General features: G+C 36.5%; 5 protein-coding genes across 15 annotated transcripts in view; 2 read left to right on the top strand and 3 right to left on the bottom strand.

The window, feature by feature from the left end:
• LOC109540961 (hemicentin-1) overlaps window positions 1–1,123 on the bottom strand; it is a 103,061-nt gene extending 101,938 nt beyond the window's left edge. For all 3 annotated transcript variants that reach the window (XR_007280380.1, XM_019909547.2, XM_019909549.2), the window contains exon 1: window positions 773–1,123. The gene's annotated coding sequence lies outside the window, so the exon portion shown is untranslated. The remainder of the gene's footprint in view (window positions 1–772) is intronic.
• Window positions 1,124–1,730: 607 nt separating this feature from the next.
• Window positions 1,731–7,038, bottom strand: LOC109541130 (sodium/hydrogen exchanger 7). Of its 7 annotated transcripts, none has more exons than XM_019909877.2 (13): window positions 6,660–7,038; window positions 6,082–6,374; window positions 5,454–5,743; window positions 4,721–4,865; window positions 4,543–4,648; window positions 4,281–4,483; window positions 4,096–4,207; window positions 3,885–4,038; window positions 3,783–3,834; window positions 3,696–3,725; window positions 3,198–3,416; window positions 3,024–3,125; window positions 1,731–2,488 (listed from the first exon to the last, which is right to left on the bottom strand). In XM_019909877.2, exons 1-13 carry the CDS (start codon window positions 6,892–6,894, stop codon window positions 2,441–2,443), a joined length of 1,989 nt encoding a protein of 662 aa, XP_019765436.1. In that variant the 5' UTR covers window positions 6,895–7,038; the 3' UTR covers window positions 1,731–2,440. The 7 variants fall into 7 exon arrangements, with proteins under 7 accessions (XP_019765436.1, XP_019765439.1, XP_019765437.1 ...); XM_019909880.2 differs by having other exon boundaries at window positions 1,731–2,381; XM_019909878.2 differs by having other exon boundaries at window positions 3,036–3,125.
• Window positions 7,039–7,743: 705 nt separating this feature from the next.
• Window positions 7,744–10,638, bottom strand: LOC109541041 (very long-chain specific acyl-CoA dehydrogenase, mitochondrial). The gene is made up of 7 exons (XM_019909714.2): window positions 10,245–10,638; window positions 9,631–10,185; window positions 9,336–9,576; window positions 8,948–9,277; window positions 8,584–8,752; window positions 8,120–8,520; window positions 7,744–8,062 (listed from the first exon to the last, which is right to left on the bottom strand). Exons 1-7 carry the CDS (start codon window positions 10,304–10,306, stop codon window positions 7,925–7,927), a joined length of 1,896 nt encoding a protein of 631 aa, XP_019765273.2. The 5' UTR covers window positions 10,307–10,638; the 3' UTR covers window positions 7,744–7,924.
• Window positions 10,639–11,171: 533 nt separating this feature from the next.
• LOC109541042 (probable E3 ubiquitin-protein ligase makorin-1) lies at window positions 11,172–17,027 on the top strand. Of its 3 annotated transcripts, none has more exons than XM_019909718.2 (7): window positions 11,172–11,316; window positions 11,452–11,520; window positions 11,758–12,042; window positions 13,702–13,812; window positions 13,867–14,409; window positions 14,468–14,741; window positions 15,038–17,027. In XM_019909718.2, exons 2-7 carry the CDS (start codon window positions 11,468–11,470, stop codon window positions 15,170–15,172), a joined length of 1,401 nt encoding a protein of 466 aa, XP_019765277.1. In that variant the 5' UTR covers window positions 11,172–11,316; window positions 11,452–11,467; the 3' UTR covers window positions 15,173–17,027. The 3 variants fall into 3 exon arrangements, with proteins under 3 accessions (XP_019765277.1, XP_019765274.1, XP_019765276.1); XM_019909715.2 differs by having other exon boundaries at window positions 11,173–11,316; window positions 13,690–13,812; XM_019909717.2 differs by having other exon boundaries at window positions 11,174–11,316; window positions 11,435–11,520; window positions 13,690–13,812.
• Window positions 17,028–18,113: 1,086 nt separating this feature from the next.
• On the top strand, window positions 18,114–21,377 carry LOC109541152 (sorting nexin-17). Its single transcript, XM_019909919.2, has 6 exons — window positions 18,114–18,328; window positions 18,377–18,569; window positions 19,299–19,650; window positions 19,715–20,084; window positions 20,169–20,471; window positions 20,529–21,377. The coding sequence occupies exons 1-6, from the start codon at window positions 18,269–18,271 to the stop codon at window positions 20,673–20,675; spliced, it is 1,425 nt and encodes a 474-aa protein (XP_019765478.1). The 5' UTR covers window positions 18,114–18,268; the 3' UTR covers window positions 20,676–21,377.
• Window positions 21,378–21,654: the final 277 nt, after the last annotated feature.

Below are 21,654 nucleotides of genomic sequence, written 5' to 3'. Positions count from 1 at the left end.
CATGCGTGTTTTTTGAGCTCAATCGATTACTTTCGACGTAAGAAGGTCACCAATATGCATTTATAAAGTGTTTGGGTCAATAATAAGGAAGAAATCGTCGGTTGAAGATCCCGAAAACTCAAAAACGCTTAAAATGTGCCGAAAATGTCTATTATTTCGGATTTGAAACTTCTAGCATGTTTTTCAATGAGTTCGATGCATTCCTCGCGCCTGTGAGCTGAAAATGAGGTAAAATTGGAGACATTTTGAGGAAAATTAATTTTTTTCAAAAAATCGACCCTTACCCTAAGAAAAATTTCGGCCAAAAATCTAAATTTCACATGCGTGTTTTTTGAGCTTTTGCGTCAATAATAAGGAAGAAATCGTCGGCTAAAGATCGTGAAAGCTCAAAAACGCTTAAAATGTACCGAAAATTAAACGTTACTCAGAAAAAATGTTGATGATCTTTTTTTTTAGATGTGAAAATTCCATTCTTGGGTGTCGTAAAGCTTTACTAAATGACTTATAACTCATTAACCGATGAGTTATAACTCAGGGAGCGGGGACAACTCAACAGCGCAGCTCAACACAGTGTTACCCAGGCCTAGATCAGACCAAGAGCGCACTATAAAGTGATTGGCAAAAGGGATGGCAACACCGACGGAAAAGTGACCACGTTATCCTAACTTCAAAATATTTAATTTAAGTTCGCTTTCTTTGTTTATGTTTATTAGTGGTCACTACAATCTTTAATAATTCAAAAGCAACAGGTATTTACGTAATGGTCGATTACCTTGAAAAGCATTCCTGCCATGCTTCTGCTCTAGGGTGATGGTGTCGTTTGAGGTCCTCGGAATTTGTAGTTTTTTCTATTCTTATCGTCAATATCACTTCAAATTAAGCAAAAGGAGTCCATAAATTAAGCCAAAAAACACTCACAAACTTTTGAAATTTTAGTTTCCAAAACCACTTATTTATGCACGAAAAGGAGATTGTCCGGTGCTAGTTGCTGCTAAATCGTGTTTTTGGTATCAACAATTCATAACTCCACATGAAAAATTGTCGCTAACATGCATAATAATAGTAATAGATGAATTAACCACTTACTTCAGTTTGTGTTAGCATAGTAGTTAGTGCCTATATAACCCTATCTCACCCAAACTAACCTTTCATTATCTTAAAACATTTTGCGCAGTTTAGCAACACCGCTCCAAATTTAACCTGAAAATGGGCGATTTTCCTCAAAGTTTGAGTGTTTGGATCCTTCAGGAATTTGAAGTGCTCTTTAAGGTAAGAATAGACAAAACTACACATTCCGAGGACCTCAAGCGACACCATCACCCACCTGGTAATGAATTACGCCAATTTTGAATCACCCTGTATATCACCTTTGCGAACAACGCATAGTATTTTTAATTGAATTACAAATCGATGCAATGCTACGTGAGGCACTTTCTGCCTTAATATTTTATCATAGAACTCCACTATTAGTGCTTTCAAGTCAATATATTTGATAAATCCGCAAATCTCTTTGTCGGTTCGCTCTGAAAATTACCCCAAGGAAATTTCAAAGCGACGAAAATTCAAAGTTTATTTAATAAAAGTAAAATCGCTGATTCACAAAGAATAGGGATTCTGAAGCCCACACAGGTCTCTAGTGCATAGGATGGGTTAATAGGCTGTTAACAGTTCAATTCATGGTCGCTTAGGGATATTGATTAGCTTCGGGCAAACCAAAATAAAGATGAAAACAACGGGACATTCACTTTAACTTTAATAATAATTCATAGAAAGAAAAAACATTTGACAGATCAGATATCACAAAACTAATAAATCATGTCAATTCAAAATACAGTTTCAGAATTGAATGAATTAGGCTACTTACATGACTATAATCTGTCAATAACTGTAAGTACTCGATAAGCAGCAACCAAGTAACATTTCACTCAACACTCAGCTATCACAGAATAGACTTTTAATTCTAACAAATTACGTTTTGATGAAATCTAACACATCAAGAATCAAAAAGTTTTTTACATAATAATCTGTGCTGACAGTGTAACAAAATAAACAACATTTACCGGTAATAACGGCTGTTATGTTATACAAGAAATAAACAACATAACAATTCAAAAAAGGAACATATCTTCCAATAAACACACCGAAAACTAATTACTCATCTTGCTTCTACCCATTAAATTAACTAAAAATTCGAACAATGAATATTATTAGTTTTTGATCGGGTTATCAGCCTCTTCCATTAGAGTTAGCACGAGTAGTTAAATTCATAAGTATACTAGTGGTATGAGTAGTGACTAGGCGATTACATAATATGATTTGTAGATCAGAGGTTTTACACCTTGGTGCCTTTACACCTGGTGGCCGCTGATGGCGTTGATTGGCTGAAAACAAAACTCAAAGTTAATCGATTTTACAAGACGGAATAAATCATCCTCTAGTCTCAGTTGATACGTATAGCTCCGTTTACACAGTAGCTAATCACTCTGTTCTATAAAAGAAGAGAGAAAAATGTCAGATATTGTCTAAACAAAGTTAATACGACAAAATCAAAACACTGTTGAAAGGACGGAAAACTCAGTTGCAAACATAGACTAATTTTCCCAAAACAAACAACAGAAGCATATTCGACCCAACTACAACAATAGTCAAAGATAACAAAAGACTAAATAAACAGATAAAATAATACTTCAATCGATAGTATTCTATACCCATGACTTTAAATGGGTGACCAATCAAACTCAAGGAATTGCATGGCAGAGCTTCGGTTCTATCCGCAAGTCCAAGTCCAAACGCCCTCTGGGGCGCCTTCAATTATAACTAAGTACACTTTAAGTAGTAAAATTTGACATTTTGCAAGTCTTTAAACAAATAGAAACATCTTGAAGTCTGAAAGAATGGTTGTTATAGACTTTAAATCAAAGAATGCCATGCATCTTTTTTGAGCAACGATTTTGGGTCACAACACTGCTAATGAATACGACGGGAATAAAACAGAAACAATCGAAAGTTTCTATTAGACTTACATAAACACTTACTCGGGTGTTAATTCTCGAGTTAATCGATAAGTCGTTTTCTTCAATACAGAGATCGGAATCTGAATCTCGTCTTTTCGAATTTGACCCGTCCTGAAATAGGCAGTAATGAATGTTTGCCATTATTTTTTGGGGCGAGTTGTGAACGCATCTGAAGATAGTTACCTGAGTCAATTGCTCCGTCGTAGTTAAAAATCTAGCCAGAGGAGTGCAGCAAACTGGAAGCGTCTCCAAAAGAGTGGGTCTGGAGTGGGTTAACAAGGGTTTCATGTACTTGCTATCCAACGAGCCCCATACTCGCGCTAAAAGGGCCTTTTCGTTCTGTGTGGGACGCTGTGGAGCGCCAAACGGCTCGTTGCAGTCACTTCTAGGAGTTGAGTTTCCCTGTAAAAACACCGATCTTTAAATAACGTTCAACTTTGAGAGTTTACACCCAAATCGCTTATCAACAGGCATGCTCAATGGGTAACATACATTTTGCATGCCCCAAGCCACCTGGTGAATGATCGTTACCATGCCGCCCAGAGAAAGTAGGAAAATCGTTACAGGAAATTCAGATTACCGATAAATTTACCATTGGCGAATTACCCTTAGTAACCGACATTAAAAGCAGAGTTGTTTGTTTAAGGACCACATGCGAGAAAAATTTGTGCCTATACCTACCGCAGAACCTCTTTCCATTGAATTGTATACCTATTAATTGAAATCGAGTAATTATAAGTGAGAGCGTAGTACTTTATGGTGACTTACACTGTGACCACCATTCTGCGACAAGGCCTCTGTTTCTTCATCGCTGCCCACTCTGTAAAAATCACCATAAAAAATGTCCAGCCTGCATTAACGACTACTTACGGTATTTTCAGCCACTTCAACAAATTCATGCTGGCTCCTCCTTGAATTATCACAGTTATGATCACTATAAGTGAAGTTGTGGTTAACATTGCCTGTCTAGCTTCCGACCTGGTATTTCTAATCGCCAAAGCAAATGACATGGCCCCTCGTAGTCCTAGTCACAGTATAAAACGTAAATAATACTGCAGTGTTAAGACTGATGGTTCCGTACCAGCAAAAAACAGCATGTGTTGGAAGTTTAACGGGATTTTCGGATGTCGGCCCAAGTTGAGCAGAAATGATAACGGGTATACATTTGCTGCTCGTCCTATGGCGGCACAAATCTGAGAATAGCTAAGGAAACTTATCGATCCAATCATTCTTAAGGATGCTTTGAACAAGATTGTTAAAGGATACAAATCCAGCAATAATAAACCACGTTTCGAAGTGGTGCTTCGGAAACGTGAACATGGAAACACCGATGTAAGAAAATATAAAATTTTCCGCCAAGAAATTGAGCAGCTCGAATATTTGCTTGGTCCTTATTCTCGAGTCTTCTGATAGATTATTGTAAGTGTAGTGCGCTTGGCAAATTCCGCAAAATAATACTGATACCACACCTAGAAATTGTTTTGGTTGCAGATTTGAATTCAGTAGGTCCATCCACTTATGAACTCACCAGTCAGGTCCGATGCTTCAGCTATCAAGAATGTGCTGTAAGACATGAGCACAAACAAAGCGGATTCCAATAATGGAAAATCTCGTACTCTCGTATACTTGGTCATGTAAATTTGATTAAGGAATAATGTTCATGATGAATTTGCAGTACAAAACTTGGAAGAAGGTTAAAAGGATATCAATGCAGTGATGCAGCCCATAGCGGCGCCAATAAGTAACGACAGCATGAATATGCCGCAAAAGTCTCCCACTGCCTGGAAAAACGCTTTTATTTCAAAACCTCCCGTGCCCAATTGATATCTTTTGCCGTAGTGTTGAATGGACCTAAAAATTCACATAGCGACCGTTAGCATCTCATACACCTGTGACCTGGTCATGCTTGTTAATTATAAACCTAAATCCACCTAGAGGACGACTTTCAATTGTCTTCACAAATTATCTATTCAAATTGCGGGATGATTCAAATTAATAATTATTGTACATACTTTCCTGACTGTGTTTCAATTCCAAATCAAAATCAATTCCTGGGCTTCAGTCATTTATTGTCTATTTATCAATTAAAATACGTTTCGGTGTTTTCCACCATCATCAGTTTCTATGTGTAGCGTTGTTGCTACTTTAAACCTTGCCATATTACAGATATGCCAAGGTTTAAAGTAGCAACAACGCTACACATAGAAACTGATGATGGCTGAAAACATCGAAACGTATTTTAATTGATAAATAGACAATAAATGACTGAAGCCCAGGAACTGATTTTGATTTGGAATTAATAATTATAAAAACGATGCGAATCGTTGTTTGAAAACACAGGCGTAATTGAAGAATTCCAAGAAGTAAATTAATTCATCGATGAAAACTGTTGAAAGCCGTTTCAATTTTTCTATACAGTACATCGGAGTGGGTACTTACCCGCTAAGAACGATAGCAACAGCATCATTAAGAACACTTTCACCAAATACTAAGGCATACAGATTAACATCTACGTTTAAATCGTTAAAAATAGCTATGATTGTCAAAGGGTCAGTAGAGGAGATTAGTGCTCCGAAGTAAAGGGTGTCCAAGAAGGTAAAGCTAGTGGCGAGTCGGATTGGCATTAACTGTACGCAACCATACATCAGTATGCCCACAATAAAGGAGGAAACAGTCGTACCGATAATTGCGTAAGTTAAGATTGCACCCAGATTACGAAAGAAATATTTCTGAAACAGCATAAGAACAGTATATAGAATGTTTACCTGGACCTAGAAAAGGAGATCATTTTCACGATCAAAATAAGACTAATTTCAAGTAGATAAATTAAGTAGGTCTAGGTTTATACACGTAACCCAATTGATTGATCTGACCCCTAGCAAAAAGTCATCAAGAAAGCCTTATTAAAAAAGCAGAGCTTCATTATTAATATAGATATAAGCGTTTGGTTTGAATGTTTCATTTAATTTGTTCTTCGGCAAAAAATCAGGCCCCATGAGACAAATATGTACATACTAAGTGGTTATTCCGGCATGGAGCATGCCATGTTAAACATTCCGATTCTTACCCGTTTCAATGAATATCCAGCATGGAAAATGATGGGGGGCAAGATAATGTTAAAAAATATCTCTGGATCAAACGTGGCTTTCAAGTCAATCTCGTTTTCTTTGACATCGTCGATTTCATTGCGAAAAACATACTGGAAAGTAAGATTTCTGCTTGGATTGGGTTTAGGCATGTATAAAGACAATGTATCTGGCGGCAGGCTGGAGTTATATTTGGTTTCGTCTACGAACACCTGCATGTTTATTACTTGGGAGGTTGCACCAGAATATCTTATAATAGCCCCTACTATAAGGCCTGAAAAAATATAATTTCTCAATTCATATCACAGGTACAAGAGGATTGTTGAAAGTATTTTTAGCCAAGTTATCAGCATGTTGAATTGACCTTAGAGTTATTCTTGTTATACTTTATCTCAGCTATAAAATGTTTCCCAATATCTAGTAATGCATTTGAAACAATGGAATTAAAATAATACTGTATCGACCATGAAAGTACAGATTCTATACTTTGAAAATTAAGTGATCTGGACCACCTCAACTGGACTACCAGAAATATATAAGCAAACAGATTGATACTTACCATATATAACAGCTAAGCCTGTCTCATGTACAAAACTTAATCTACGATGCTTAAAAAGCCAAATAGTTAATACAGTTAAAATTAAAAGAAGGGTATAGGAGAGTAAATTTAAGCTATCTAGTCGGTGAGTGGATTGGGCTTTTGCATCCAGCTGAATATCTGAAGGAGCCCCATGAACAGTATTTATCACAACTTGCAGTGTTATTATCAAATGGCTTAACGTAATCAGTCCCATCTTTACCGTGTGAGAAATCAAGAGTGCAAAAGTGATGCTCAAGAGTTAAGGCAATTATTCAGTTTTTAAAAGCTTTGATCATGCTTTGATTCACTTCACATTATTTATTATTTTCAATTTCACTAGTCTGATTTTTTGACAATTCATGACAATTGATGACAATCTTCTCATAAAACTAGCACTGCCCTCCATGGAAAAAAATTCAGCAACTTTTTGCAGACATTGATGTATGCACTGAAATTATTGACGTATTGGCGAAGGTTGAATTTGCGCGAGTGTTAGAAGAAATCTTGTAGTAGGATTAGGTCGGGCGTCCTTTGGATGCGTTTTCATTCTTTAATATTTTTAATTAATATTATTTTAACTTTCAGGCTTTTAGGTCTTCGTGGATTTTTTTCTCATCTCCTGATGGTCACCTATTGATTGCACGTAGATAGTTGGGACTTGATTGAACCAAAATAAGAAGAGTGTAAATTAAAACGTATTTTTGCTTTGAATATGCGCTTCCAACATAATTCTGCTGAGAAAATGCCGTTTTGCTATCTTCCATCTTTGATTTTTACAATTCTTCCTAGAAAACGCCTTAGAAAAGCGAAACGCAAAAAAATCGTTGGTCATCCATTTGCCCCGATTTATCATACATTCATTGCAGTTTTAACTCCAGTTAACCAATGTATTTTGCTGTATATCTACGTCCACCGCCCAGCGGACGCTCAAATTAATTCATGTACTTGAGAACTTGCGCTGTCTAGCAGCGTTTAATGCAAATTAGGAAGCTGGAATACAATGCAGTCGTTTTTTAACATCAAAAAGTAAATATATAAAGACTGGGACAAAAAACGATGATTATAAAAAGCACTACAAAAAAATATATTTCGAATCAATCCTTGAAAAGGTACAAAGTGCAGTAACGATCAATTTGAAATTCGCTTGGAACCAAAAGCGATACTTAATACTATACTATATAGAAGACTTAATTTACAATAATATATACAATTAGACAATACTTTAAAAGTAATAGTTGTACTTTTTATAATTTTAGAGGATTTTGTTGCACGATTCCTTCTGCTTTGCAGATATTCTTCGCAATAGAGCTCATCTTGGTGAAGTTATCTAAATTCTTGCCATTGGCAATAGATTTAAGATTCGCAGCGACTCTTTGGGAAGCCTGAAATAAGCAAAACATTTGAAATTGTGAGTGAGAGATCTGGGTTGCATAATTTACCTCCAGTGTCCAGGCTTCAGCCAACAATTTTTGATGTTGAGCAGTATCAACTCCCTCTTTAAGAGCTGCACTGGCTCTGCTCAGCACAACAACACTGCCATAAATATCAAAAACCGAATTGGCAATTCTGTTCAATATGAACTGTTCATCCACGATGCTTTTGCCATACTTGATGAGCACCATTTCAATGGCTTGACCAAAGGAATCGACACTGACTGCCAGCTCCGAAGCAGCTTGGGTCAGGTCTTTGTGTACATAAGGTTCCATTGATGGTGGTGATCCCAATCCCACACTTCTCACCACTCTTTTCGAAGCTTCCTCGAATATTAAACCGAGGTTAGCTGTGGGATTCTTGAAAGCGTTTTGCAGTTCTTTCAAATGTGCGCCTGCATACTGGATCCCTGCATGCACCGACAAGATTTGTTAATATATGGCAATATTGCGGATTAGTATGGACATCGTACCTGTTAATGCTACAAACAGTCGGAGAATATCATTGGTTCCTTCAAAGATCCTGAATATTCTCAAGTCTCTCATTACTTTTTCTAAGCCCGTTTCTTTCATGAAACCCATGCCGCCCATTATCTGGATTGCTTCATCACATACATACCAAGCAGCTTCGGAGGCAAAACACTAAAAACAAATCAATGGGTTTTATAAGGTCAGTACTTTGTGCCAAAACCATTATTAATCTACAAAGTGTCTGCCTTCAGCTTAGCAAACATACAGTTTATGAGTAATTCGTCGTAATTGAAGTATCACCCGGTGCGATGAACAATTTAGACAATTTCTTCACTAATTGAAATAATGCATTTGATGAAGGCTCACCTTTGAAATGGCAGCTTCCAGATGGTAGTGTTGCGACCCCTTGTCCATATTTCCAGAAATCATATAAGCCATTGATTCAGTGACATAGTGCAGCATAGCCATTCTCGCGATTTTCTCCTGAATAGCCCCAAAGTTGGTGATGACTTTTCCGAACTGCTTTCGCTGATTTGCAAATTCTACAGACTTTTTGACGCAAGTTTTCATGGTACCCGATAAGGCAGCTGCCATTCCAAATCGCCCATTGTTCAAGATGTTCATAGCGACTTTGAACCCATTTCCAACGCCTCCAAGAACGTTTTCGATTGGAATTTTTACATTATCGTAGTAGACCTTAAAACAAAGGCAGTATGTTGATGGAAATAGTGTGGTAAAATTGTGTCTTACAAACCTCCGCTGTATTGGAGCATTTGATGCCCATCTTCTTCTCTGGAGGGCCATTAGTTACGCCACCAAAGGACCGCTCCACAATGAAAGCTGTGACTTTGTCAACAGTTTTTCCTGTCTTCGGATCCTGTACTGGTGTTTGAGCAAACACAGTCATGACCTCGGCTAATCCGCCGTTACTGATCCAAATTTTTGCGCCATTTAAAATATAATGTTTTCCATCCGAAGACAACTCGGCCCTTGTCCTGGATAAACAATACTGATAGAACCTTTTTTCGTCAAAAATGCTGATTACTTACTTAATTGAGCCCGCATCAGATCCAGAAGACGGTTCAGTCAAGCAAAAGGCTGCCCAAGTGCCACTGGCTACTCTGGGAAGATATTTCTGCTTTTGCTCTGGAGTGCCATATAAAAGAATGCCTTTGAAGCCAATAGATTGATGGGCTCCCAGGGTGATGCCCACTCCCAAATCGTTAGCACCGACGATTTCAACAAGCCTTGCGTACTGAGTATTGGTTAAGCCGAGTCCACCCATCTCCTGAGGGACCTGCAAGGAGAAGGCCCCCAATTCCCAGAGTCCCGCTAAGGTTTTCTCCTCCACAGTCTCCAACGCCTCATTTTTAGCAGGGTTGTTTACTTCATTGAAGAACTTCTCTGTTGGATCGACCAGCATCTGTAGAGTTTCTCTCTGTTCTTCATTAAGAGCACTAGGGTAAGGGAAAACCTGGCGATGTTCCACTTGACCCTTGAACAGATTCATTACGAAGGATAAGTTCTCCTCCTGAGTGGGTTTGACTTTAGGTTTCTCTGCTACGGCAGGATGGGCGGCTGCTGTTGGGGTCGTTTTCAAACATCTACAGAAAAATCAGTCACTTAATTTCACAGGTTATCTGATGGATTCGCTGGTCATTACCTTATTGTGATGTTTTCGGATTTCACTTGTTGCTGGATCAAATTCCTAGCCACACGAAACATTTTTGCCACTAAAGTTCGACCTTTCCCTTTGCAGTATTCGCGAAATAAATGAAATTTATACGGCGATAAGTCGAAATCGGAAAACAAATTAAAAATAATGTATACTTTGAACCAATTGTTGGACTTCGGACCCTGACCCAAAATTTAGTTTCTATCGGAGAAAAACAAAATCTACAGGGACATTCAAAATATACTATTTTAAACACAAGAAAATTATTGAAAAAAAAATTGGAAGTTTGAGACGAGTCATCCAAAAAGTGGTAGTGCCACCACTGTATTCAGCATAGATAAAGACAAGTATCCAGTGCCACGCCCAGAACACCTCTGAAAAAAGCTGTGCACAAACCCTTGTCTTTATCTATGGGGAAGAGAGGAGTCTCTATCTATCTATTTGGCGATTGATGATTGGACCAATAGATGGCTGCGCGTGAGCTCTAACCATCGACGTCTTGATCCTGAATCTTTAGTAGAGTTTTTTGTTGTTCGGTGATTATTTATCCGGTTGTTTACTAGAGAAAATAGTGTGGTTGCAATGCTTATTTGATATTTTTCTAGTTGTTGTCACCTTCATCTATGTTTGCTACTGTCATACCAAGGTGGCCACTCGTACGGTACATATACGGTAATTTGGTCAATTTAATCAAGTACCGTACGGTAACAACAATTTGGGAATTTTTGTACGGTATTGTACGGTAAATACCATGGGACCATGTTTTTTACCAGTGCGAAGACTGTCACACTATGGCTTAAATACGATATTTTCAAATGGCTTGTACGGTAATAAGCGTTTGAGGGGTTGCCCACCCTGTGTCATACATAAAGACAAGTGGTTACTGTTGGGTCTGTTGGTTGGAGTGCCTGAATGTTGACTTGACATTTAATGGCAGATGGCAGAAGGTGCTTCGCAATCTTGCATTTGCATCACATTTGCATTAAATGTAATGGTGGTTAGTTGTGTGTATAGATACGGTGGTGGTACAGTTCTTTTATGATCGTTCCACAAGCAAAAGGTGCATTTTTGAAGTATTTATCGTTTATGGATCATCGGTCTTTGCCCTAGAGCATCCCATGATCTGTTTCTCAGTGTTAGCCATTTTCGAATATTTTGGAACAAGTGTGTTATTCTAGGTTGAATTTGGTTCCAGGTTTTTTGTAATTAACATGGCGGATAGTGCCCTGGCCGATGGAAATGTGCATCAAAGATATTGCTTGCAGTAAGTATTTAGTATGACTTTGTGAAAGCGTGCAGTCTTTAGTGCTCCACACAGTTGGGTTATATATACATATACATCACTCTGCTTGGAGCAGGTGCTCGGGTCGCCCCTTTAACTTTCGCTGCATTAATAAACGTCAACATAATTTAAATCTAGCTCTTAAACACCGGGCTTTAAAGCTTAAGACCTTCCGACGGAAAGCGTCTTAGTTCCATTAATCGTTGATTATCCTTCTAGATTCTACAACAATAGATCTTGTCCATATGCCGGCAACTGTCCATACAATCACAAACTGCGTTATGAAGTGGAACCAGTCGCATTTCTGAAGGGCGCCGATTTTTTCTTGGGGGAGCTGCCTATCCCAGCAAACCAAAGACCCTGCCATTTTCACAAAATTGGTCAATGTTTATACCAAGATAAATGCAGGTTTTTGCATGATAATGATGGCAGTTTAAGAGGCTACCACAGTGTTGAAGGAACAGGCCCAATTTGCGCTGTTCTTAAATCTCAGCCCCAGGAAAGGTAAGTGTTGTTTCAAGCTGGGTTCTCATGAGTCCGGAATGCGGAAAACCTTCCGACCAATCAGAAGTTTACCGGATGCGTTCGCTCTGCCCCTCCGCAGAAGTTCCCAAATTTCAGTATTTTCCACACAGGGTTGCCAGGTCCGAAAATCGAGTTTCGGTAAATAAGCTCGACACTTTTCGGTAGAAAATCGGTACTCATTTTTCTTCCCTCATTAAAGGCTCCAGAAAATCGCGGGTTTTTCAAAATTTTTAAACTTACAGGAATACTAAAATAAACATGAGTCAGTAAAGAAGTAAAGGTGAAATTGTACTCGTTTTTAGCTTATTTCTCAACTTAGTTTTCATTAGATTAACCTGTGAAAATATCCGTTCAACTTGGCTGATGAGTGAGGTAGAATAAGCAGGTTACAAATAACATTGGTTAAAATTGGAAACACGCATGTATCATATTTCCATCTTCATATTTCAATATTTGTACTTGGCTCCAAAACTCAATATTTCCACAATTTTTTTTAATTTCTTCAACGTTTTGCAACAGACGTCATTCTGTGTCCAGACCTTGTAATTCACTATAATTTATTAAATTTGGAAATATCATTGCAACATCAGAAATATCGGATTGTAGGGAATCTGATTTCACTATTGAAGGATCCATAAAACATAATTTTATCATATTTATGATCTATATGGCGGGCTTGATTGCATGAACTTACTTTGATCATTAATGGAAATATGTTATATTATTTTAAGTAATCCACGGAACTTTTTTCAATTTTTGTTTGTTACTTTTCGGTCGAAATCGGCATGGTATTGATAGACCTGGCATGCAGTGTCCACATGGCGTGCGGAAGAAGGTGAAAATCTAGGTTATCTCCACTGATGCTCAGTGCTGATGTTCAGCACCGTCTTTCATTTTGATGTCTTTTTTTCTTTTCCTTCTTTTTAGAACGTTCGAAACCAAGAGTTAAATCTGCTTTTAAAACAAAGACATCAAAATGAAATACGGTCGTATAGACGCCGCTGAACATAACCTTTCACTGGAGCATCAGTGGAGATAACCTAGATGTTGACCTTCTTGCGCACGCCATGCGCAAAATATTAAAATTCTGCAGATGGGCGGAGCGAACGCATCCGGCAAACTTCTGATTGGTCGGAAGGTTTTCCGCATTCCGGACTCATGAGAACCAATCTTTATGGCACATGGAAAACATTGTAACTATTTTAATTTTGTCTCGTGAGAAACGCAAAACAAACGGCCCACACAGTCTAAAAAGAACTATAAATGGGTTGCGAGCACGTCATAGCTGATTTGTGTGTCATTAGTCCTAATTCCAAATAAAAATTAATTCCTGGGTTTCAGTCATTTATTGTCTCTATTTATCAATTAAAATACGTTTCGGTGTTTTCCACCATCATCAGTTTTTATGTGTAGCGTTGTTGCTACTTTAAGCTTTGGCATATATTTTTTTTGCCAAAATATACCGAAATGTACCGAAACTTATTTTAATTGATAAATAGAGACAATAAATGACTGAAACCCAGGAATTAATTTTGATTTGGAATTGAAACACAGTCAGGAAAGTATGTACAAATTAGTCCTAATAAAATTCTGAAGCCACGAATTAAGCCTCCATCTAATCTCTAGTGTTGCATTCAGCATTGTCAATCTGCCATCTACATCATCACAATCAAATTTGGATGCCACATGCCTAACTGTTGAGAAAGAGTGTGCATCATCTGAGGCATGCAGTGTGACTTCAGAGAATAAGTGAGTTAACGGCGATGTAAATCTCCTTTTGTTTATTGCATGTTTTTTTTTTAGTGAATTACGAGGGGAGCAGGGAAGCGAACAGAACCTGGAAGGTGAAGCGGGCGCTTGTGCGTCTCCCCCCTTGGTCATAGTCAACAACAAAAATTGGGTTGACGCCCCAGAATTTGTGCCACGAAGCAAACCGAAGAGTTACGCCCAGGTAGTGAGTCCAGAGAGTTTGGCAGATAAAGGGGACCACCGACGGCTCTGTCCTTACACTACAAAAGATGGAATATGTGTTAACGTGGCAACATGCACCAATGTGCATGGAGATTTCTGTGATATGTGTGAGAGATTTACTTTACATCCTTACAACGAAGAGGAGAGGAAGCGCCATAAACAGGAATGTATAAAGCAGCACGAGAAAAATATGGAGTTGTCATTTGCTATTCAGCGATCAAAGGAAAAATCCTGTGGCGTTTGCTTTGAGATCATCATGGAAAAGGCAACGGGAGAACAACGGTTCGGAATTTTACCCAACTGCAATCACTGCTTTTGCTTGACTTGTATTCGAAAGTGGCGCCAAGCAAGGCAATTTGAAAATAAAATAATTCGGTAAATTTTCAAAGGTTTACCGACAGCATCAGATATTGTATTGGATAATTAATTTCAGAGCTTGTCCGGAGTGCAGAGTCACCTCAGATTTCGTCTGTCCTAGCATGTATTGGGTGGATACCAAAGAAGACAAGGAAAAGTTAATTGAAGACTACAAAAAGGCGCTCTCCCGCAAGGACTGCAAATACTTCAAGCGCGGGGAAGGAAAGTGTCCATTTGGAAATAAATGCTTCTACATGCATGCCGCTCCAGATGGAAGCAAAATCGATGTCGGACCTCCGCCGCGGCAGCGGCGACAAAGACATGCTGATACGGATTTGGATGTACTTCAAGTAAGTCATTTTCTATTTGAGCGACTATTCGGCGCGGTTTCTCAGGTCAGTCGCATCAGTGGTGTAGCGAGGGGTGGGCAAGTGGGGCACTACTACTCACAAAGGGGCGCCAAATGGTCCTCAAAACAAAAAAAATTGCTGGGTCGAATTAATTCGATGAGGGCGGGGGGGCGCTGAAACGGTATTGTGCCCCGGGCGCGAGTTAAGCTTGCTACGCCACTGACTCGCATTCAAATGTTTAAAAAATTACCTTGGTTTGTATGCATTTTAATTAAACGGGCGATTTTCTATTGCAGGTTATGCTATGGGATTTTCTGGACGAGAGAGAATTTCCATGGCATTCATTAGCAGATGATCTAGAAGACTTAGTCTCGTTTTTTACGGATTCGGATGAGTCCGATTGGTCAGATTATGAATTGTTCGTCGATTAGTCTTTGCAGATAATGTTTCATGTTTATCCAATTCACTTTGACAACTTCATTCGTATATACTTCTACGTTTTTCGCTACGATGGACATGAAACAGATTCTTCAATGATGTTTTTCTGAAACAAATGTGGTAGCTTCTGTTTGGTGGATATTACATTTATACTGAGTAATGAGACTGTTTTGCTTTGCAGTAGCCTTTGAATATTATCCACCATTGGGAAAGCTTGAAATCATGGGTGCCACAACATTGTCATTATCTTATTATACTTATTGTTGATATATTAGTTCGGTTTTATATCATCACACCTACATGGTCTTAAGTTTGTTCCATTCGAATATAAATTATTTTCAATGTTTATAATATATTACTCAAAATATTGCATATGAATAGTTTAATGCGTTTTTATACTTATCGTTCAGGCGACTTACGTTAATATTTATTATATGTAAGAAAGTTGTAGGACCCAGCGATTCAAGTTAGTAAGTGTGAGTAAGAATAAATATTGATGTTGAATATGAAATAACTAGTACTCTTTATTTGTTGAATCGTTTGTTTATGTGCAGCTACCTAATCTCATCTTATTTTCTGGCTCACTTGATACTACACGATTTTATTGTACAGACTCAATAGGCAATAGATAGATAGACTTTTAACTGTTTAAACTCGAAGAATACCATATGAGATATAATTACAACTTTCCAATCCAGGTCAGCAGTCAATGAAGGCAGATTTTTAATATAACTTCGAGACATCAACACAATAATGAAAGGGTAAAACAATAATATTCCAGTTTTTCTTTTAAGCAAGAAGTACCAATAAAGTGTGCTAATGCGGCCATCATTACCTTTTAACAAAATAGTCTCAGATCCTAGTTAAAAAGAAAACTAGATGTTCGGAATTGTTGTATTTATGTGATATCAATGCAAATACTTAAAGCAAAGCAGGTAATGTATGCCGTTTTTTCGTTAGTACCTACTTTAGTGTACAAGGTTTTTGGTATTTTAAAATTTAGTAATTGTGATCTCAATTAAATTTAATATTGCAACATGTAAATTGAAAATTTCTTTTTTTATAGTACCTACTGTTCTAATGAACTAAGAGAGCTTTTAATCAATTGAGAACACACTCAACCTGTTACAGTTTATAATTATATTTACTCTTACTAAATGTTTGTTGTGAAATGTTGGCTGCAGTATCTTATGTTCTCATAGTATTCGATTGGTTGAATTATGTTTGACACCTGTAGAACATACATTTGGTGTAAAAAATAGCATCAATTTTAAAATACTCTTCATTAATTGATCGGATTAGTCTGAGGGCATAAGGATAAAAGAATTATGCTATATATGTAATACGATAGAATGCAACTTAAGTTTAAATGTATTCTAACTTTTCATTTTACTGATGTTATATGAAGTGTTTTTAAATGTATTAATTACAAGATTTGAAAGTTTTATTAAAATGTTTAATTTATTATCTCGCTTTATATCTTGTTTCGTTTTTCGAAATTACACATTGAGATTGGTTGTCAATGTATTAGATCTTCTGTTCATCTAGTAAAAATCATAACATCTGAGTGAAATAAAGCCGCTTAGTTAAGTTTTGCATAACAATGGGTTAAGTAGTGAGAGTATATTGTTTACCACAATGTTAGTTTAATTCCAATGTTTAAAGTTAACATTCAGGAAGTGAATTGCCACCACAATGTATGCGATCCCTAATGAAATTTCTATGCTTCCTTTCATTCATTGTATGTATTATCTCAAATTTGTTTAAAATTGTTTATATTGATCAAAAGTATCTGTATGTGATGATGGTAGTAAAGCATAGATATGCTAAATAAACCAGTTAAAATTCTCTCTTGTGTTTGTTTTTCAAATTAAAACCTTTTTCCTCCATATTACTCAGGAAAATCTATTTGGATTTTTCTATAGGAGCAGCAATGGGAATTGAATTTGCAATTGGTGAAAGGGAAACAGTAGCCAAAAGAATATTTTAAAAATCATTAGAACTTAAGGCGGATGAAGATTTAAATAAAAAATATCTCCTAATATAGTTAACTTCGAACTGAAAAACTTCTTAGCTTAAAATGAGCTCAGTGCATGAGACGTTTTGGCTCTTCAATAACTAGGGAATTTCTTGTTGCGGTTGCATTTTAATTGCTGGAAACAGAAAATTTAATGTAAGTTTCCCCAAAAATTAGGTTTTCTTAGAAAACTTTCAAAAAACTGTAAAGATGAGGAATATCAAAAAATACGTTTTGATGTGGGCTCTTATCAGGTGCTCACTAAGATCAAGCAAAGCGAAGTAACATTTTATTGATTCTAATAAAAGTCGATAATTTTTTGTAGACGTATATTGAAAACAAAAAAAATATTTCATTAGTTACAAACACTTAAAGGTAACAATATGCTCATCTTATAGATACCGTTTTCCATAAGGTGTACCAAACTTCGATCGCGAGGCCCACTGAAACTAGAAAATGACCGGAAATATTGTATGTCTGACAAAATGGTGAAGTTTTTGTACGACCTGAATTTTTTTCGGAAATATAAGTTATTTCGATTTTTAGCCCCAAAATCAAATTTTCACTATGTGAGGGGCGTCTATCTACATTCATAGTGTCACAAAATATCCCCCCTGGGGGTATGTTCTGTGCATAGTGTTTGGCTCTATATCAAGGAAGATCGTGACCATGTCGCGAGGCAGCGCCATCTGAAAAACAATGAATAAGCATCAATTATCTATACACCATTTTTTTAGCTAAGAGCCTAAAATAAGAGCTTTCTGGCTATACCTTGGAGACATAAATACACCTTGAAAGTTTGCATTTTATCATCAAGTGAGGTTTAGCGTTAACAATCTCCACCTCCAATCTTAAGTGATACTCTCATCCACAGAATATACCCAGGGGGGATATTCTGTGTTCTCATCTACCTCACTGTACTGTCAAGTATGAATTTGTCAGAAAGGAAATCTCTTAAACTGTAGTTATTTTTGAGTCTATTTTTAGAATGGATATTAATTTAAACCATTAGTTTGTTTTTTATTATTATATTAAGTCCGACTTATTTTCAGTGTAATTTAGTACAATAAACATGCATTTTTCCATACCAGACACTCAGGAGTTAAATGAAGGCAATGGATCCACTTTTATTGTAAGTTCAGTTTTTCCCTTAATTTTAAGCTAAATTAATTCTTTTAAGGGCTATAATATACATATCAATGGTGTCTTCCATTGTACTGTTCGATATAAGCAGTTACACAATTTAAACGAGCAATTAAAGAGAGAATTTGGTAATGACAGTGTTCCATCTTTTCCACCAAAAAAGTTACTCCCCCTTACATCGGGGCAATTGGAGGAGCGAAGAGCGTTGTTAGAAAAGTATATTCAAACAGGTAAGTTGTCTTTAGTTGCCACACCATCTCATGCCGCACATTTAGAGGTCCTTTTCATCTTTATGCGTTGGGCAAATAAAAAACCCTCCCATATGACTATTAAATTACTCCCATATGACTACTAAATTGGATTGTTCGGTTCAAATATGCGATTGTTAGTAATTGTTTGGTCGCATTAATGATCAGTTGCACCAAACATTTAAGAACCGCTAGCTAAGTTATGCGTAACTTGTTTCGAAATGTTTCATGTAATAAAGCTAATATCCCATTTAACGTAAATAACACTGGCCAAGTGTTTATATATACACACACACACATGTGAAAGTCGACTTCATGAGGAATGTTTATCAGTTATCCAATGTTATTCACACATATGTAAAGTGCGTCTAAGATTTTTATTATTATAATTTTCCTCAAAAAGTTATTCTTCATAGAGTTATGCTTGGTTTAGAGCCTAAAACGCAACAATCAGTTAGATTAAATTTTGTAAGTCGCATACGAGGTATATTAGAAAATTTGAATTTTCCTCAATAATAAAGTTTTATTTTTGACAATGTCGAAAATTGTTTTTAAGAAAAGTTGATGAGATCTAAAAACTACATCAAATACTACTACAAAATTCGCAATTGCATCCAGTTATATAAACAAAATATTTTGAAATAATAAATTACACATCCGGAAGTTCTTATAAAAAAATTCAAAATTTTACCTGATTTTTTAATGTTCTAGTTGGTCAGGATGCCAATCTTGTGTCTTCCGAACTAGTATGTGGATTTTTCTTATCCGCCCAACAAGAGACTGCCTGCAACGATAAACAAGATGTAAATTTAGACGTTTATATAATGAATAATTATCAAATTAAAGTTAGGGTTTCGACATTTGACTGTACAGAAAAAGTACTGGCCAGAGCGCTCAAACAGGTGAACTTGCCAAGTGAATATGTGCAGTATTTTTCCCTTTACCTCATTAAGATAGAAAACACAAATGATATTGTAATGTTAAGGAAACTATTGGATTTTGAGTCGCCATACATGACACAACAAGTAATGAGAAGTGCCACTAGATTAATAATAAGGAAAAAGTAAGTACTTATCGCCTAAATTAGAGTTTCTATCATCGGAACTTCCTTGGTTCCTACATTGCAGTTATTGGGATATTGACTATGACACTGAACTCTTGAGAGATCCAGTCGCTCTCAACTTACTATACATCCAAACCCTCGCTGAGATCGAGAAAGGATGGATTATGGCCATGCGAGAAGCAAAAACTCAATTGGAAAACCTAAAATTTAGACTAGCCAAGAAGGAGTACATTCAATTTGCTCAAAAACTGAAATACTACGGCTTTATGCAGTTTTCCCAATGCTACTGTGACTATCCTCAACCTCAAACTAAGGTGTTGGTTGCAATAGGCGATGAAGAATTGAGTCTGCGAATTTTGGGACCTGGAAATTTGGTTAAAGAAGGCGTTTTTAAGGTTACTAGAATGCGATGCTGGCGAATAACTGCCACAAATGTGAGTAGTTACTCAAAAACTTTTCAGCTCTCACACTTTTAGAAAAATCGAATGCATAAGTTTTCATTATTTAACGTATTTTAGAGCAAAAGAATTACCAATTCGGAAAATGGTTCCTACAGTAACAGCGTCCACCCGAACTCAACTCTAGAATTATCCTTCGAATACCTAATGTCCAAAGATAAGTTGCAATGGATCACTATTAGCAGTGAACAAGCGATTTTGATGTCGGTCTGCTTGCAATCTTTAGTTGACGAGTTGCTTTTGAAGAAAAATGGTGTGAGGAAAAGGCAGTGCGTCAAAGCAAATGCTAAATGGACCTACATGAAGCGAGACGGCTCATGCCAATTAATTTCTATAGACCAGAACGATCTTGATAGTTCAGATGTGAGAACAATTGAACAAACGTCGGAGCGGTTGTATAATGTTTTTTTTTTTTTTTAGGAACAAATCACGACTGCTGAACACAGTTATGAGGAGCCATTCTCAATAAAAACGTTACAAGAAAAATTTTCGAGCGTTTCCTTCAAGAGCGGTCGCGAATTTGTGGAAAATCACGCATTTGAAGGAATAGGAGACGATGATTTATAGTTGTTAGTATCTGCCAAAATAGGTTTATGTTTTGTTGATTGTTTATAGATGCTAAAATATGGATCAATCAGAAATGTATTCATTTTTGACAATCGTGTATTGTGTTACATAAGGAAGTGAAGCAACAATATGCGAGCTATTAGGTTTCTTAATTTTTTACAGTGTTATGTAGGTTTTATTGCTGTATTGTGCCAAACTTTTGTATCAAGATGCCTCTGGTGAATTTTTCAGGAAATCGCTTTTGTTATAATACGGACTTTTTCTACAGATCTTTTTTGAAATTTAAATTATTATTTAGAGATAATTTTACTATAAAAGATATAATTCGGGTGCACGCGCACTTGCTTGAGGAACGGTCCTGATCCATATATTTATCTACTGCATTATTTATACAAACTAATGTTGTTATTACTTAGCTTTACATATCTGCGTGTGCTTTTAATACCATTAATGTTGGTCCCGCCACTCTAGGCTGCATTGATCGATAAGCTGGTCAAATAATAAATTCCATCCATCAACAGATACTGTTATTGTTAAAGAGATAAAGTTTGCAATTTTTTTCTGTTGTTTCTCAATTGTTTTAAAAACGTGGTAAATTTATTTAAGAATAATACAAATTTTGAACTGTCTTGTATATAGATCGTGTTTTGTAAATATGTATTAATTGCTATTCATGCCTCCAATATATGTTTGTAACACGTACTTGCCAAATATTGCTCAACCGATTTGCAATTAAGTTGACAAAGGTTTATCTTGTTTATTTTTAAAATTAGAAAACCTTTTTAATTTGAAGCATTCCCATAGGACATTGATATATTTTCTTATTGCGTATTTTTTCTGATATTCAGTCAAAAGTAATTCGATCTTCTTTATGGCTATAATCATTATAGATTTATAGTTTTTGTATTTTTATATCTATAAAGTAACTATAGATATTGATAGGGTACTATATTTTGTCATTATTTGTATTATATGTATA

Source organism: Dendroctonus ponderosae, unplaced genomic scaffold (assembly GCF_020466585.1).
Source record: "Dendroctonus ponderosae isolate FM_Combo_2020 unplaced genomic scaffold, Dpon_F_20191213v2 Dpon_F_20191213_1, whole genome shotgun sequence".
NCBI lineage: Eukaryota > Metazoa > Arthropoda > Insecta > Coleoptera > Curculionidae > Dendroctonus > Dendroctonus ponderosae.
The sequence above is the reverse complement of the archived record's forward strand: the minus strand, read 5'-3'. Positions and strand labels throughout refer to the sequence as shown.